This window comes from Cherax quadricarinatus, chromosome 76 (assembly GCF_038502225.1).
Source record: "Cherax quadricarinatus isolate ZL_2023a chromosome 76, ASM3850222v1, whole genome shotgun sequence".
In the NCBI taxonomy this organism is placed as follows: domain Eukaryota; kingdom Metazoa; phylum Arthropoda; class Malacostraca; order Decapoda; family Parastacidae; genus Cherax; species Cherax quadricarinatus.
Window position 1 is genome coordinate 11,150,570 of NC_091367.1, and position 14,930 is coordinate 11,165,499.

The window sequence follows — 14,930 nt, forward strand, 5'->3', positions numbered from 1 at the left end:
TTTTATTTTTTGTATTTTTGCCTCTCCATTTGGTACTATTTTTTATAAATTCTTGTTTTTCACTGCAAATGGTCACTGCTACATTATAGTGGCCAAATCTGTGAATAGAATTCTTTAGTAAATGTTTGTAGTTTTCTGACTAGAAACAGCAAAACAGTGGTACAGGACTATTTTACCAAGGGAAACATGAACTAAATTATCAACTCTGCTTTATCCTTCACATTCATTTCTGTCTGCAATTTTCTTCATTTTGTTTCCATCTGTTCATCATGGATCATTTCCCTCCCCAGTTCCCCACTGGGTTGGCAGCTAATGTCTCTGCCCCCACTCGTGTATATATTCATGCTCAAGACAGGACATAAGCATATTTTCAGTAAGAAATAAAGACACTGGCAGTCACTGCCTACCAGGTATAGGCAACTGGCAATCACAAACAGGTATCCAACGAAATTGCAAGTACAATAACTTAAGTCAACATATACGTTTATGAATAAAATTTTCCCAGGGGTTAATGCATAAATTATTATTATTATTATTATTATTATTCTAGGTAGTAGGTTGGTAGACAGCAACCGCCCAGGGAGGTACTACCGTCCTGCCAAGTGAGTGTAAAACGAAAGCCTGTAATTGTTTTACATGATGGTAGGATTGCTGGTGTCCTTTTTTCTGTCTCATGAACATGCAAGATTTCAGGTACGTCTTGCTACTTCTACTTACACTTAGGTCACACTACACATACATGTACAAGCACATATATACACACCCCTCTGGGTTTTCTTCTATTTTCTTTCTAGTTCTTATTCTTGTTTATTTCCTCTTATCTCCATGGGGAAGTGGAACAGAATTCTTCCTCCGTAAGCCATGCGTGTTGTAAGAGGCAACTAAAATGCCGGGAGCAAGGGGCTAGTAACCTCTTCTCCTGTATATATTACTAAATGTAAAAGGAGAAACTTTCGTTTTTCCTTTTGGGCCACCCCGCCTCGGTGGGATACGGCCGGTGTGTTGAAAGAAAGAAAGAGATTATTATTATTACAGGAGGACCTCACTTTACAGTGCTTCACTTTACAGCATTTTTGCTAATACAGCAGTTTTCAGTTATACCCATTCTTTTTTTACTCAGACTTCCTATAATAAATCTATTCAGCACTCACTATAAGCTAAGGATGAAAATATTTTAAGGTAAGTAATGTGTCTAGGTAGTAGGTTGGTAGACAGCAACCGCCCAGGGAGGTACTACCGTCCTGCCAAGTGAGTGTAAAACGAAAGCCTGTAATTGCTTTACATGATGGTAGGATTGCTTTGTACCTTTGAAGAAGAACCTTTATACCTTTACCTTTGAAGAATTTCGAGAGTATATCAACTCTCTGAGTCCGGCCATGGGCCAGGCTAGTGTCCTTTTTTCTGTCTCATGAAAATGCAAGATTTCAGGTATGTCTTGCTACTTCTATACTTACACTTAGGTCACACTACACATACATGTACAAGCATATATATACACACCCCTCTGGGTTTCTTTCTAGTTCTTATTCTTGTTTATTTCCTATCTCCATGGGGAAGTGGAACAGAATTCTTCCTCCGTAAGCCATGCGTGTTGTAAGAGGCAACTAAAATGCCGGGAGCAAGGGGCTAGTAATCCCTTCTGTATAGATTACTAAATTTAAAAAGAGAAACTTTCGTTTTTCTTTTTTGGGCCACCCTGCCTTGGTGGGATACGGCTGGTTTGTTGAAAGAAGGATAAGTAATGTGTGTCCTAGATAGTAGGTTGGCAGACAGCACCCGCCCAGGGAGGTACTACCGCCCTGCCAAGTGAGTGTAAAATGAAAGCCAGTAATTGTTTTACATGATGGTAGGATTGCTGGTGTCTTTTTTTCCGTCTCATAAACATGCAAGATTTCAGGTATGTCTTGCTACTTCTACTTACACTTAGGTCACACTACACATACATGTACAAGCATATATATACACACACACCCCTCTGGGTTTTCTGTTATTTTCTTTCTAGTTCTTGTTCTTGTTTATTTCTTATCTCCATGGGGAAGTGGAACAGAATTCTTCCTCCATAAGCCATGCGTGTTGTAAGAGGCAGCTAAAATGCCGGGGGCAAGGGGCTAGTAACCCCTTCTCCTGTATATATTACTAAATTTGAAAGGAGAAACTTTTGTTTTTCCTTTTGGGCCACCCCACCTTGGTGGGATACGGCTGGTACGTTGAAAGAAGAAGTAATGTGTGTACTGTATATACATTTTTTAGGCCTAGTTCTATTGCTCACTTATATAAGATAATGTAAACTTGTTATCAGGCTTTTACATGCATTTGTAAGTGAAAAAAGGCTGTTTCACTTTACAGCAGTAGCCTGGAACCTAACCTGCTGTATAAATGGGGCCTTCCTGTATTATTATTATTATTATTTTTGTTGTTATTATTATTATACAAAGTGCTAAATGCAAGCAAGCCATTCAGCACAGTGTTGAAGGCTTGATCCCCATCATGAAAGATGCTACTCTCATATCCAGGCTTACCTAAGACAAAACAAGAGTAAAGGCCAAGGGAAAGAAGTTAGAAGTACGTACATATTTCTAAAAAAAAAAAAAAAAAAAAAAAGTAAATAATAATAATAGTAGTAGTAATTGTAGTATTTATTATTTATTTTTTTTTTATTATCACACTGGCCGATTCCCACCAAGGCAGGGTGGCCCGAAAAAGAAAAACTTTCACCATCATTCACTCCATCACTGTCTTGCCAGAAGGGTGCTTTACACTACAGTTTTTAAACTGCAACATTAACACCCCTCCTTCAGAGTGCAGGCACTGTACTTCCCATCTCCAGGACTCAAGCCCGGCCTGCCGGTTTCCCTGAATCCCTTCATAAATGTTACTTTGCTCACACTCCAACAGCACGTCAAGTATTAAAAACCATTTGTCTCCATTCACTCCTATCAAACACGCTCATGCATGCCTGCTGGAAGTCCAAGCCCCTCGCACACAAAACCTCCTTTACCCCCTCCCTCCAACCTTTCCTAGGCCGACCCCTACCCCGCCTTCCTTCCACTACAGACTGATACACTCTTGAAGTCATTCTGTTTCGCTCCATTCTCTCTACATGTCCGAACCACCTCAACAACCCTTCCTCAGCCCTCTGGACAACAGTTTTGGTAATCCCGCACCTCCTCCTAACTTCCAAACTACGAATTCTCTGCATTATATTCACACCACACATTGCCCTCAGACATGACATCTCCACTGCCTCCAGCCTTCTCCTCGCTGCAACATTCATCACCCACGCTTCACACCCATATAAGAGTGTTGGTAAAACTATACTCTCATACATTCCCCTCTTTGCCTCCAAGGACAAAGTTCTTTGTCTCCAAAGACTCCTAAGTGCACCACTCACTCTTTTTCCCTCATCAATTCTATGATTCACCTCATCTTTCATAGACCCATCCGCTGACACGTCCACTCCCAAATATCTGAATATGTTCACCTCCTCCATACTCTCTCCCTCCAATCTGATATTCAATCTTTCATCACCTAATCTTTTTGTTATCCTCATAACCTTACTCTTTCCTGTATTCACCTTTAATTTTCTTCTTTTGCACACCCTACCAAATTCATCCACCAATCTCTGCAACTTCTCTTCAGAATCTCCCAAGAGCACAGTGTCATCAGCAAAGAGCAGCTGTGACAACTCCCACTTTGTGTGTGATTCTTTATCTTTTAACTCCATGCCTCTTGCCAAGACCCTCGCATTTACTTCTCTTACAACCCCATCTATAAATATATTAAACAACCACGGTGACATCACACATTCTTGTCTAAGGCCTACTTTTACTGGGAAAAAATTTCCCTCTTTCCTAGATACTCTAACTTGAGCCTCACTATCCTCATAAAAACTCTTCACTGCTTTCAGTAACCTACCTCCTACACCATACACTTGCAACATCTGCCACATTGCCCCCCTATCCACCCTGTCATACGCCTTTTCCAAATCCATAAATGCCACAAAGACCTCTTTAGCCTTATCTAAATACTGTTCACTTATATGTTTCACTGTAAACACCTGGTCCACACACCCCCTACCTTTCCTAAAGCCTCCTTGTTCATCTGCTATCCTATTCTCCGTCTTACTCTTAATTCTTTCAATTATAACTCTACCATACACTTTACCAGGTACACTCAACAGACTTATCCCCCTATAATTTTTGCACTCTCTTTTATCCCCTTTGCCTTTATACAAAGGAACTATGCATGCTCTCTGCCAATCCCTAGGTACCTTACCCTCTTCCATACATTTATTAAATAATTGCACCAACCACTCCAAAACTATATCCCCACCTGCTTTTAACATTTCTATCTTTATCCCATCAATCCCGGCTGCCTTACCCCCTTTCATTTTACCTACTGCCTCACGAACTTCCCCCACACTCACAACTGGCTCTTCCTCACTCCTACAAGATGTTATTCCTCCTTGCCCTATACATGAAATCACAGCTTCCCTATCTTCATCAACATTTAACAATTCCTCAAAATATTCCCTCCATCTTCCCAATACCTCTAACTCTCCATTTAATAACTCTCCTCTCCTATTTTTAACTGACAAATCCATTTGTTCTCTAGGCTTTCTTAACTTGTTAATCTCACTCCAAAACTTTTTCTTATTTTCAACAAAATTTGTTGATAACATCTCACCCACTCTCTCATTTGCTCTCTTTTTACATTGCTTCACCACTCTCTTAACCTCTCTCTTTTTCTCCATATACTCTTCCCTCCTTGCATCACTTCTACTTTGTAAAAACTTCTCATATGCTAACTTTTTCTCCCTTACTACTCTCTTTACATCATCATTCCACCAATCGCTCCTCTTCCCTCCTGCACCCACTTTCCTGTAACCACAAACTTCTGCTGAACACTCTAACACTACATTTTTAATCCTACCCCATACCTCTTCGACCCCATTGCCTATGCTCTCATTTGCCCATCTATCCTCCAATAGCTGTTTATATCTTACCCTAACTGCCTCCTCTTTTAGTTTATAAACCTTCACCTCTCTCTTCCCTGATGCTTCTATTCTCCTTGTATCCCATCTACCTTTTACTCTCAGTGTAGCTACAACTAGAAAGTGATCTGATATATCTGTGGCCCCTCTATAAACATGTACATCCTGAAGTCTACTCAGCAGTCTTTTATCTACCAATACATAATCCAACAAACTACTGTCATTTCGCCCTACATCATATCTTGTATACTTATTTATCCTCTTTTTCTTAAAATATGTATTACCTATAACTAAACCCCTTTCTATACAAAGTTCAATCAAAGGGCTCCCATTATCATTTACACCTGGCACCCCAAACTTACCTACCACACCCTCTCTAAAAGTTTCTCCTACTTTAGCATTCAGGTCCCCTACCACAATTACTCTCTCACTTGGTTCAAAGGCTCCTATACATTCACTTAACATAGTAGTAGTAGTATAAAAATAAAATATCAATTCTACTATGCAATGATTTTACAGATTGCTGTATAAGGCTGAATCAATTGCTATAGATCACAGTTTTTGTGGTAGTCATTCTTAGCCCTCAAACACAACAGTGGAGACGTAGTGTCTGAGGGCAATGTGAGGTGTCAATATAAAGCAGAGAATCCATAGTTTAGAAATTAGGAGGTGCAGGGTTGCTAAAGTATTATCCAGAGGGCTGAAGAAGGGTCGCTGAGGTGGTTCTGACATTTAGAGAGGATGGAAAGAAATAGCATGACTTGGAGAGTGTATAAGTCTGTAATGGAAGGAAGGTGGGGTATGGGTTGACCTAGGGAAAGTTGGAGGGAGGGGATAAAGAAGATTTTGTGTGCAAGGGGCTTGGACTTCCAGCGAGTGTGTTGGATAGGGGCAAGTGGAGACAAATGGCTTTTATGACTTGATGTGCTGCTGGAATGTGAGCAAGGTAACATTTATGAAGGGATTCAGGGAAACTGGCAAGCCAGACCTAAAGTCCTGGAGGTGGGAAGTACAGTGCCTGCACTCTGAAGGAGGGGTGTTAATATGTTGCACTTTTATAATTGCTGTGTAGGCATGCCCTTGGCAAAACAATGATGGAATGAATAATGATGAAAGTGTTTCTTCTTTTTCGGGTCACCCTGCCTTTGGTAGGAAATGGCTGATGTGTTAATAAAATAAAATAAAATCATTCTTAATCCACCATTAAATAAAACCTATACATGTATAGTGAATCCTGAAGCAGCTAGCAGAGGTGTGGAACCTAGACCTAAGACTTGATCCCTGCAACCCCTAATAGATAAGACACGAAAGTGACATAAAAGATTAAATACTATCTAATGAAAATGTAGTATTAGTATACAGAGTTAAGGCTAAATTACTGTAGCAAGGAATTTTAGCAATGGACATGCACAGGAGAAACCTAGAATCCATACTGAGACCTAGAGAAGTGAGGGGGGTAATACAAGAGGAGATAGAAGGATACAAGAAAATCTAGAGAGACTTTAGGAATGGTTAAATAAATGGTTACAAATGTGTGAAGCTTGAATAAAGATAAAAGACAGTACTATCATGGGGGGAATTTGGATGTGCTTCAATTACAGCACTCGTCATTAAAGTACATTGGAACTATCTAAAATCATGACCACAAGCAGGTTTTCCCACACAGTTTAGGAAATCCTTCAATCATCTAATAAGTGATTCACACATGCGCCAGGGTTTCATGGGGTAAATTCCCCTACAGCTCACTGACGGTATCCTAAAGCTGTGGGAATGGGTTGACATCTTTTCCCTAGTGGATCTCTATCTTAGCCCAGAGGTTCTCAGTGAGATTCGAGTCTGAGGAGTTTCCTGGCCAGTCACTGAAGGGTACCTCACAGTCACAAAGCCACAGAACAAAGAATTTTGCAGTGTGGCAAGGAGAAATGTTTTGCATAAAAACATTTCTCCTTGTGAGTAAAAGATTTAGGCAAATAATAGACCAATTCCAGGTACATTATTAAAGTTAACATTAGTGGGAATGCTTTTCTAGGCTTCTCTGAATGTGTGTTTGGTGTTAACATATCCGATGCAACCAGGTCCTCACTGAATTCTCACAATCACATTTCTTGCTTTTACTATTTCCTGTGTTTAATAGCCTGCCTTATGTAATCCAATTATCTCCACAATTGTCTCATATCAGCAACTTAATCCTGCCCATATTAATTCATCAAAAGGCAAACATGTCCCACAAGCATGGCCCTCAAAACTGGTCCAGGGGGACCATGGACACAAAACTGTCTGTGGAACAAGCCTTAGGATGCAGCCAATAGCCATAAGGAAACCTGAGACATCCTACATTGAGTTCCTAGACCAGTATAACTTTGTCCCAGCAACAAATGTGCTCGAGAAGGGTACTCCTTTGAACAGTAAATTACACTGGGTACCTTCCACCTAACATACTTTAATGATGAATATTGTATGTCATAGATTGGCCCATTCTAATTTCTTTTTACTCTTGTGGCTTTTGCTGTATCTATCATAAGTTTATTATGAATTTTTGAAAGGGTTAAGGGACCATTTAAAGGTTCACATAAGCATTACTCTAGAATGAACAAGTAGAAAAAACATCAGTAGCAGAGATTCAGTTTGCCAACTTATGAGCAATATTCAGAAACCTGGACAATGATACATTCATAATGCATTGTGCCTCATGTGTGTGAACTATTCTTGGGAATGTAGCATTTGTATGGAACCCCTCAAAGCAAAACAGTGAAATGCTGTCAAGCAAACTATCTATACTGATGTCAGTTACAATTAGACTACAGACCTCTGACTGTACAGTAATTTTGTATGAACTACAATCCTGAGTAACTCACCTCATATAGAAAATGATGGCCATTATAGCAGCAAACTCCAGAAACACTCCTAGGCATAGGATGATGATGTAGGCTGTGCTATTGAGTTCTTTTACTGAGCCTTCCTCTAAGGACTGGTATGATGTCGCTCCAACAATGATCATCACCTGTTTAATTTAATTTGATAAAAAGATTATATTTAACCCTTTCACTGTCTTCCACATAGATCCATGTCACTGACACCAGTGTCTTTCACATAGAGCTACATTTTAAGCATGAAGGAAAAAGCAAACCTCAGGTCTAAAATAGCAAATTTCAGGTGCTTTCTGGGGTGACTCTGGTCAGTTTCAGGAACCTCCCATGAAAAAAAGTGGGTAGGGATGGAGGGTAAAGGGAAGAATTCAAGAGAGCTTGGTAGCATGGATAGAAAAAAAAGGAGCTAGAGCTAGAGAGTGTGAGAGAGCTAGAGAGAGAGCTAGAGAGCTAGAGCTAGAGCTAGAGAGAGAGCTAGAGCTAGAGAGAGCTAGAGCTAGAGAGAGCTAGAGCTAGAGAGAGAGAGAGAGAGAGAGAGAGAGAGAGAGAGAGAGGGGGGGGGGCTATCTGAGAGGTAAGAAATGAGAATGCAGTGAAAAATAAAGATGCAGACACAAGGGCATCAGGAAATATTTTTCAGACCTAGAGAAATAAAAATTAAACATTGGTTTTACATTGTTTCCATTACTTTGATGTTAAAAAGAAAAAATATTAAAATACTGTAACTAAGTTTCATGAAAACTCACTCAATTTTAACTATAACAGGAAACTTAAACACTATACAATTAGGTACGACAAAGTAACTGACCATCCCCATGACTGCAAACATGACAGAGATGACGAGGACAAATGTGCGGGACCACAAACTTGCAGAAGAGCTTTGCGCTAGAAAGGAGGGCACCCATGCCTTATTCCGGTCATAGGTAAGTGTGGTGGTGGTGGGCTGGTATACCTGATCTGACCGCATTGTACTGGATTACACACTTTACACTTAACTGAAAAATACATGCATAAATATTATTATTATTACTCCAGTATTTGGAAAACAAAATTATGACATAATAAGCAGTTTCTAACAGTACAATAAAATTATACAGTACAGTAACTTCAAAAATATTTGGACTACTTGTTCATATTCTATACTGTATTATAGACTAATTAAATAAAAACAGCTAAATCAACTATGAGGGCATCACTAAAACAGCAAATGCATTGCCCAGATTATGCATCTGGAGCAAATATAAACTGAAAGACTGATAATACATTCCATAATTTGAACGCTAAACTGGAAAATGAAAAATATAAATAATTAAGATGCATGATGACATTCAATAATTCTGATTACCAATGGAAAATTCATAAATTAAAACTACAGGTATTTTATAGTTCAACAACAACACACTGATATTATTATATTTATGGTACACAATACCAATAAGTTAATGATTAAGACATGTGCAATAATTGGGCAAATTTACTGACAAGACATTTTGCCTGTGCATCAGGGCATTTATAATCTAATACAAAGGTGACTATTATAGAAGTGAAGATATTTTTTTAAGTCAGATTCCTAAAGAACTGAACACCTTAAAATTACCTCTTCACTTCTATGGTCTCCAGTATAATAGTCACCTCTATATTAGAGGAATAAAGATAATGAAAATACTATTCCCAGAAAATGTTAAACTAAACAAATTTTATATTTTTGTCAATGGACTATGCTTTAGAACTGTCTCCAGTACACTATGCAATCCCAACCATGACAAAAAGGTGACTCAGCTTCTGGAAGGAATGAGGAGCACAAAATTCTATATATTAAATTGCATAATGGCTGGAAGGGGAACTAAATATTTCCAAAATATTACAATGCTTCATGAAATTTAGATATGGTTAGAAGAGGCATATACTGCAACAGCACTAGTAGAATGTAAACAAATTACCTTCAAGTATAATACAGTACTTCCAGAATCATTACCCCTATGGCCCAGCCTCTGCCAATAAAAGTTTTGATTAATAAAGGAAATGAATATGAAATGCTCAACAGTTTGGAATCTTTACTGATGAGATGTTTCACCTGCTCAGCAGGCGATAAGTCCCTCAGCCATGAAAAAGTAAATTTGAGGTGGTTAGTCCCTCTGTCATGGTATGTGTTCAGTTCCATAGCTTTGATTAATGCAAAGCTGTGGTAAGAAAGCAGCCTTTTATACTGCCAGATGTGAGGTGTGGAAGTGGGAATGGTATCACAGCAGGCAGAACCTGAAGAGTACTACAGCAAGCCTGGCTCATGCTAAGAAGGGCCTCATAACCAATAGTATTCTCACTTATAACTAGCAGTTGAGCAGCAAAGATATAAAAGATGTCCTCTGTACCAAGATAAGGTGGTGATGCTGTATCAAACTATTATATTAATGGTATGTACGTAATATCGAAAAATAGAGGAGTCAAAAACGTGCAAAAGTTTGGTATCTGTGGTCTCCTCTGTATTTAAAATAAGGAAACCTGCTAAGCAGGCAAAATGTCTTGTTAATACTACAGAGACTAAGCTGTTGCATGTCTTATGTATTGTCAGTAATGATTATCATTAATACAATGATACTGTGATTAAGGGTTGGCAGTCAATGGCATTGTTGAGACCCTACCAGCATTATTAAGATGCTTGCCAAAACATCAAAGCTCTTCAATCTAGTTTGTGGTGTAAGATGACTTTCGGGTCAAGTGCTTCACCATCACAAGGGAAGGATGCATGAGTATGGACAAAGTGTAGAACGCACTTTTATTTACTATTTTTTTGCTCAGAAGTGAGCATTATAAATGTCAACACTGGGTAAAACACTGTTCAATAAAAGCAGCATCTGCAATGTGTGGTTTAAAAATGCACAAGAAAACACTAGGACACATCAGAAAATGTTCCAGTCCAGGGACCATGATCACTTCTAACTAAATAACAGTATAGTATATAGGCAGGAAGTGCGGTGTGAATGTCACAGTGACCTGAAAAATGCAAGCAAAGCTTATTTGAGATGAGGTTCAGTGCTGTGAGGTAGGTTGGGCTTTGCCTGGTTGAGTATCATGTATAACAGTGTTTTTTTAAATTTTGTAGCTTCTAGTATTATGTTTCACATTGTTGATGATGGCAGTTAGTAAGGATTCTAGACATCATTGGTGTCTAAGACCATGTTCAGTGACTGTGGAGTTCGTGTGAAGGACATAGGCATTCTTTAAGTCATCCTTGTTGCAGGCATGTGGTGCACCAAAAGATTTCTGCCTTTTCCCCTGTACATATTTCTTGAGACAGCAGCCACAGGGGATGGTGTAGATGCCTGCTGTGTAAATTAGAGGTGTGGAACTAATTTGTAACGAGGTTTTTGATAGAGGATGTCTTGTATTTAGGGTGAAAACATGAATACTGCTTCTACCAAGTACCTGGTGGGTATTCTCAGCAACATCACACAGGACAGGGTGACAGCAGAAAGACAAGAGAGAGAGGGGTGAGTAGATTGCATTTTCTTGGACTGTAAGGTGTTTGACAGTTCCACACAAGAGATTAATGCAAAAGCTAAAGGACCAGGCAGAGATAACAGGGAAGGCACTGCAATGGATCAGGGAATACCTGTCGGGAAGACAACAGCTAGTCAAGGTACATGATGAGGTGTCAGAGTGGGCGCCTGTGACGAGCGGGGTTCCACAGGGGTCAGTTCTAGGACTGGTGCTGTTTCTGGTATATGTGAATGACATGACAGAAGGAACAGACTCAGAAGTGTCCCTGTTCGCAGATAATGAGAAGTTGATGATAAGAATTCAGTCGGACAATGAACAGAAAGAACTACAAAGGGACTGGGCAGGCTGTAGGCCTGGTCCAGAAACTGGCTCCTGGAGTTCAACTCCACCATGTGCAAAGTCATGAAGATTGGGAAAGGGCAAAGAAGACTGCAGACAGAGTACAGTCTAGGGGGCCAGAGACTATAAACCTCATTCAAAGAAAAGGATCTTGGGGCAAGTATAACACCGGGCACATCTGAGGCACACATCAACCAAATAACTGCTGCAGCATACGGGCGCCTAGCAAATCTAAGAATTGCATTCCGATATCTCAATGAGGAATCATTCAGGACCCTGTACACTGTGTATGTTAGGCCCATATTGGAGTATGCATCACCAGTTTGGAACCCACACCTAGCCAAGCACAAAGAAATTAGAGAAAGTGCAAAGGTTTGCAGCAAGACTAGTCCTGGAGCTAAGGGGAGTGTCCTACAAGGACAGCTTAAGGGAAATTGACCTGGTGACACTGGAGGACAGGGTGGATAGAAACATAGCAACATGAGACATAGCAACAATGGGGTCACATTTGGAAGTTGAAGACTCCAGATAAATCACAGGGATGTTTGGAAGTATTTCTTCAGTCACAGAGTTGTCAGGAAGTGGAATAGTCTGGGAAGTGATGTAATGGAGGCAGGATCCATACATAGCTTTAAGAAGAGGTATGATAAAGCTCATGGGGCAGGAAGGGTGACCTAATAGCAACCAGTGAAGAGGCAGGGCCAGGAGCTATGACTCGACTCCTGCAACCACAATTGAGCAGAAGACTTGCGCCACTGGCATGCATGCAGCACACATGCCATGCCATGCACACGCACACACACACACATACACACACACACTGGGGGCCGGGGAGGGGCTGGGTCTCGACCCCTGAAACCACAACTAGGCCAAGTTACACACAGCTGATCCTTGGAATTTGGACCGCCTCCCCACAGACCCCACAGACCCTCCACCTCACCTTTTCCTCCACCCAGCGTTTCTGCCTCTCATTAACCTTTTCCCTCCCCTACTGGCACTTCAAGCTCGGCTCACTCCTCCCACTCCTCACCTCCCACCTCCTCCTCCCTCCCTCCCTCTCTCTCTCTCTCTCCCTCTCTCTCTCCTCCCTCTCTCTCCCTCCCTCTCTCCTCCTCCTCTCCCTCCCTCTCTCTCCCTCCCTCTCTCTCCCTCCCTCTCTCTCTCCCACTCTCCTCTACTCTCTCTCCCTCCCTCCTCTCCTCCCTCCTCTCTCTCTCCCTCTCTCTCTCGCTCCCTCTCTCTCTCTCTCTCTCCACCCTCCCTCTCCCTCCCTCTCTCTCCTCTCTCTCTCCTCCCTCCCTCCCTCTCCCTCCTCTCTCCCTCCCTCCCTCTCCCCTCCCTCTCTCCTCTACTCTCTCTCCTCTCTCTCTCTCTCTCCCACCCTCTCTCTCCCCTCCTCTCTCCCTCTCTCTCTCCTCCTCTCTCCCTCGCTCTCTCCCTCTCTCTCTCTCCCTCTCTCTCTCTCCCTCCTAAAGCTCTCTCTCCCTCACCTCTCTCTCTCTCGCTCTCACTCTCCCTCTCTCCCTCTCTCTCTCCCTCTCCCTCTCTCTCCCTCCCTCCTCCTCTCCCTCCCCTCCCTCCCCTCTCCCTCCCTCCTCTCTCCCTCCCTCTCTCTCTCCCCTCCCTCTCCTCTCTCCCTCCTCTCCTCTCTCCCTCCTCTCTCCTCTCCCTCCCTCCCCTCTCTCTCTCCCTCCTCTCTCTCCTCTCTCCCTCTCCCTCTCTCCCTCTCACTCTCTCCCTCTCACTCTCTCCTCTCCTCTCTCCCTCCTCCTCTCTCCTCCACTCTTGTCTCCCTCCACCTTCTCCTCCTTCTCCTCCCTTCTCTCCCTCTCCCTCCCTTCTCCCTCCTTCTCTCCCTCCCTCCTTCTCTCCCTCCTTCTCTCCCCTCTCCCTCCCTTCTCCCCTCCCTTCTCTCCCTCTCTCCTTCCTCCCTCCCCTTCCTTCCTCCTTCCTCTCCCTCTCTCCCTCTCCCTCTCTCCCTCTCCCTCTCCCTCTCCCTCTCTCCTCTCCCCTCCCTCTCCCTCTCTCCTCTCCCTCTCTCCCTCTCCCTCCCCTCCTCTCCCTCCCTCTCTCTCCCTCCCTCTCTCTCTCCCCTCCCTCTCTCTCCCTCCCTCTCTCTCTCTCCTTCCTCCTTCCTCTCCCTCTCTCTCTCACTCTCCCCCTCCTCCCTCTCTCTCTCCCTCTCTCTCTCCCCTCCCCTCCTTCCTTCCTCCTCCCTCTCCTCCCTCTCTCTCCCTCCCTCTCTCCCCTCCCTCCTCTCTCTCCCTCCTCTCTCTCCCTCCTCTCTCTCTCTCTCTCCTCCTCTCTCTCCCCTCCCACCTCCCATAACCCAATCTCTCACCCTCCTCTCTCTCTATAGGCTTCTCTCTCCATCTCTCCATTTCTCTCTCTCATAGCCTTTTCCCTCGCCCCTCCTTTCTCTCTCCCTCTCTCTCTTCTCTCCCTCCCTCCCTCTCTTTCTCCCCTCTCTCTACCCTTTCTCTCCCCCTCACAGTTCTCTCTCTCTCCCCTTGGTCTTATCCCTCACCCCCCATACTCTCTCCTCTCCCTCTCCCTCTTTCCCTACCCTTTCTCTCCTCTCTCTCCCTCTTTCTACTCCTCTCTCCTCTCTTTCTCTCCCTTTCTCTCTCCTCCCCTCTCTCTCCTCTTTCTACTCTCTCCCCCCCCACCCCCATCCCTCCCTCTAGCCTTCTGTCTGTGGTAATAAAGATATGGGTGGCCTTAGAGGACGGAAAACCAGAGATCTGTAGACGAACCAAGGAGGAAAGACTGGGAGTTAGAGCTCCAAAAAAGGGAGGAAGAGTGGGGAAGGAAGATATAGAGCTTGGTAAGAAAATGGAGGAGCGGATAGCTGAAGAGTGCAGGAAGTGGGAAGTACAGGTCTTAGCAGCAGAAGCTAGGATACAGTGCTTAGAAGAGAAACTGCAAAGCCTGAAACAGATTAGAGAGACAAATGACAATTCAGATGTGACATCAGGAAATTCAAAGTCAGGCGCAGACAAGGGGATGGTAAGCAACAACGAGACATGCCGTACACGAAGGCCCTATCAGACCCACGTGGGGCCAGGGAAAAGACGATGAGCACACTGAGATCAAACGACAGGTCTGAAGACAATGAAGGAAATTCAAAGTCAGGCGCAGACAAGGGGATGGTAAGCAACAACGGAGACATGCCGTACACGAAGGCCCTATCAGACCCACGTGGGGCCAGGGAAAAGACGATGAGCACACTA

General features: G+C 42.8%; 1 protein-coding gene across 4 annotated transcripts in view; it reads right to left on the minus strand.

Annotated features, from left to right (window-relative positions):
• The window catches only part of LOC128703578 (uncharacterized), a 33,825-nt gene that overhangs the window by 11,857 nt on the left and 7,038 nt on the right, over positions 1–14,930 (minus strand). For 3 of the 4 annotated variants that reach the window (XM_053798272.2, XM_053798273.2, XM_053798275.2), the window contains exons 2-3: positions 8,669–8,855; positions 7,849–7,994 (exon numbers count right to left, since the gene is read on the minus strand). In XM_053798272.2, coding sequence (XP_053654247.1) covers positions 7,849–7,994; positions 8,669–8,827 — 305 coding nt within the window. In that variant the 5' untranslated portion in view covers positions 8,828–8,855. Of the gene's footprint in view, positions 1–7,848; positions 7,995–8,668; positions 8,856–9,800; positions 9,852–14,930 lie in introns of those variants that run through there. The other variant, XM_053798274.2, reaches the window with a different exon arrangement.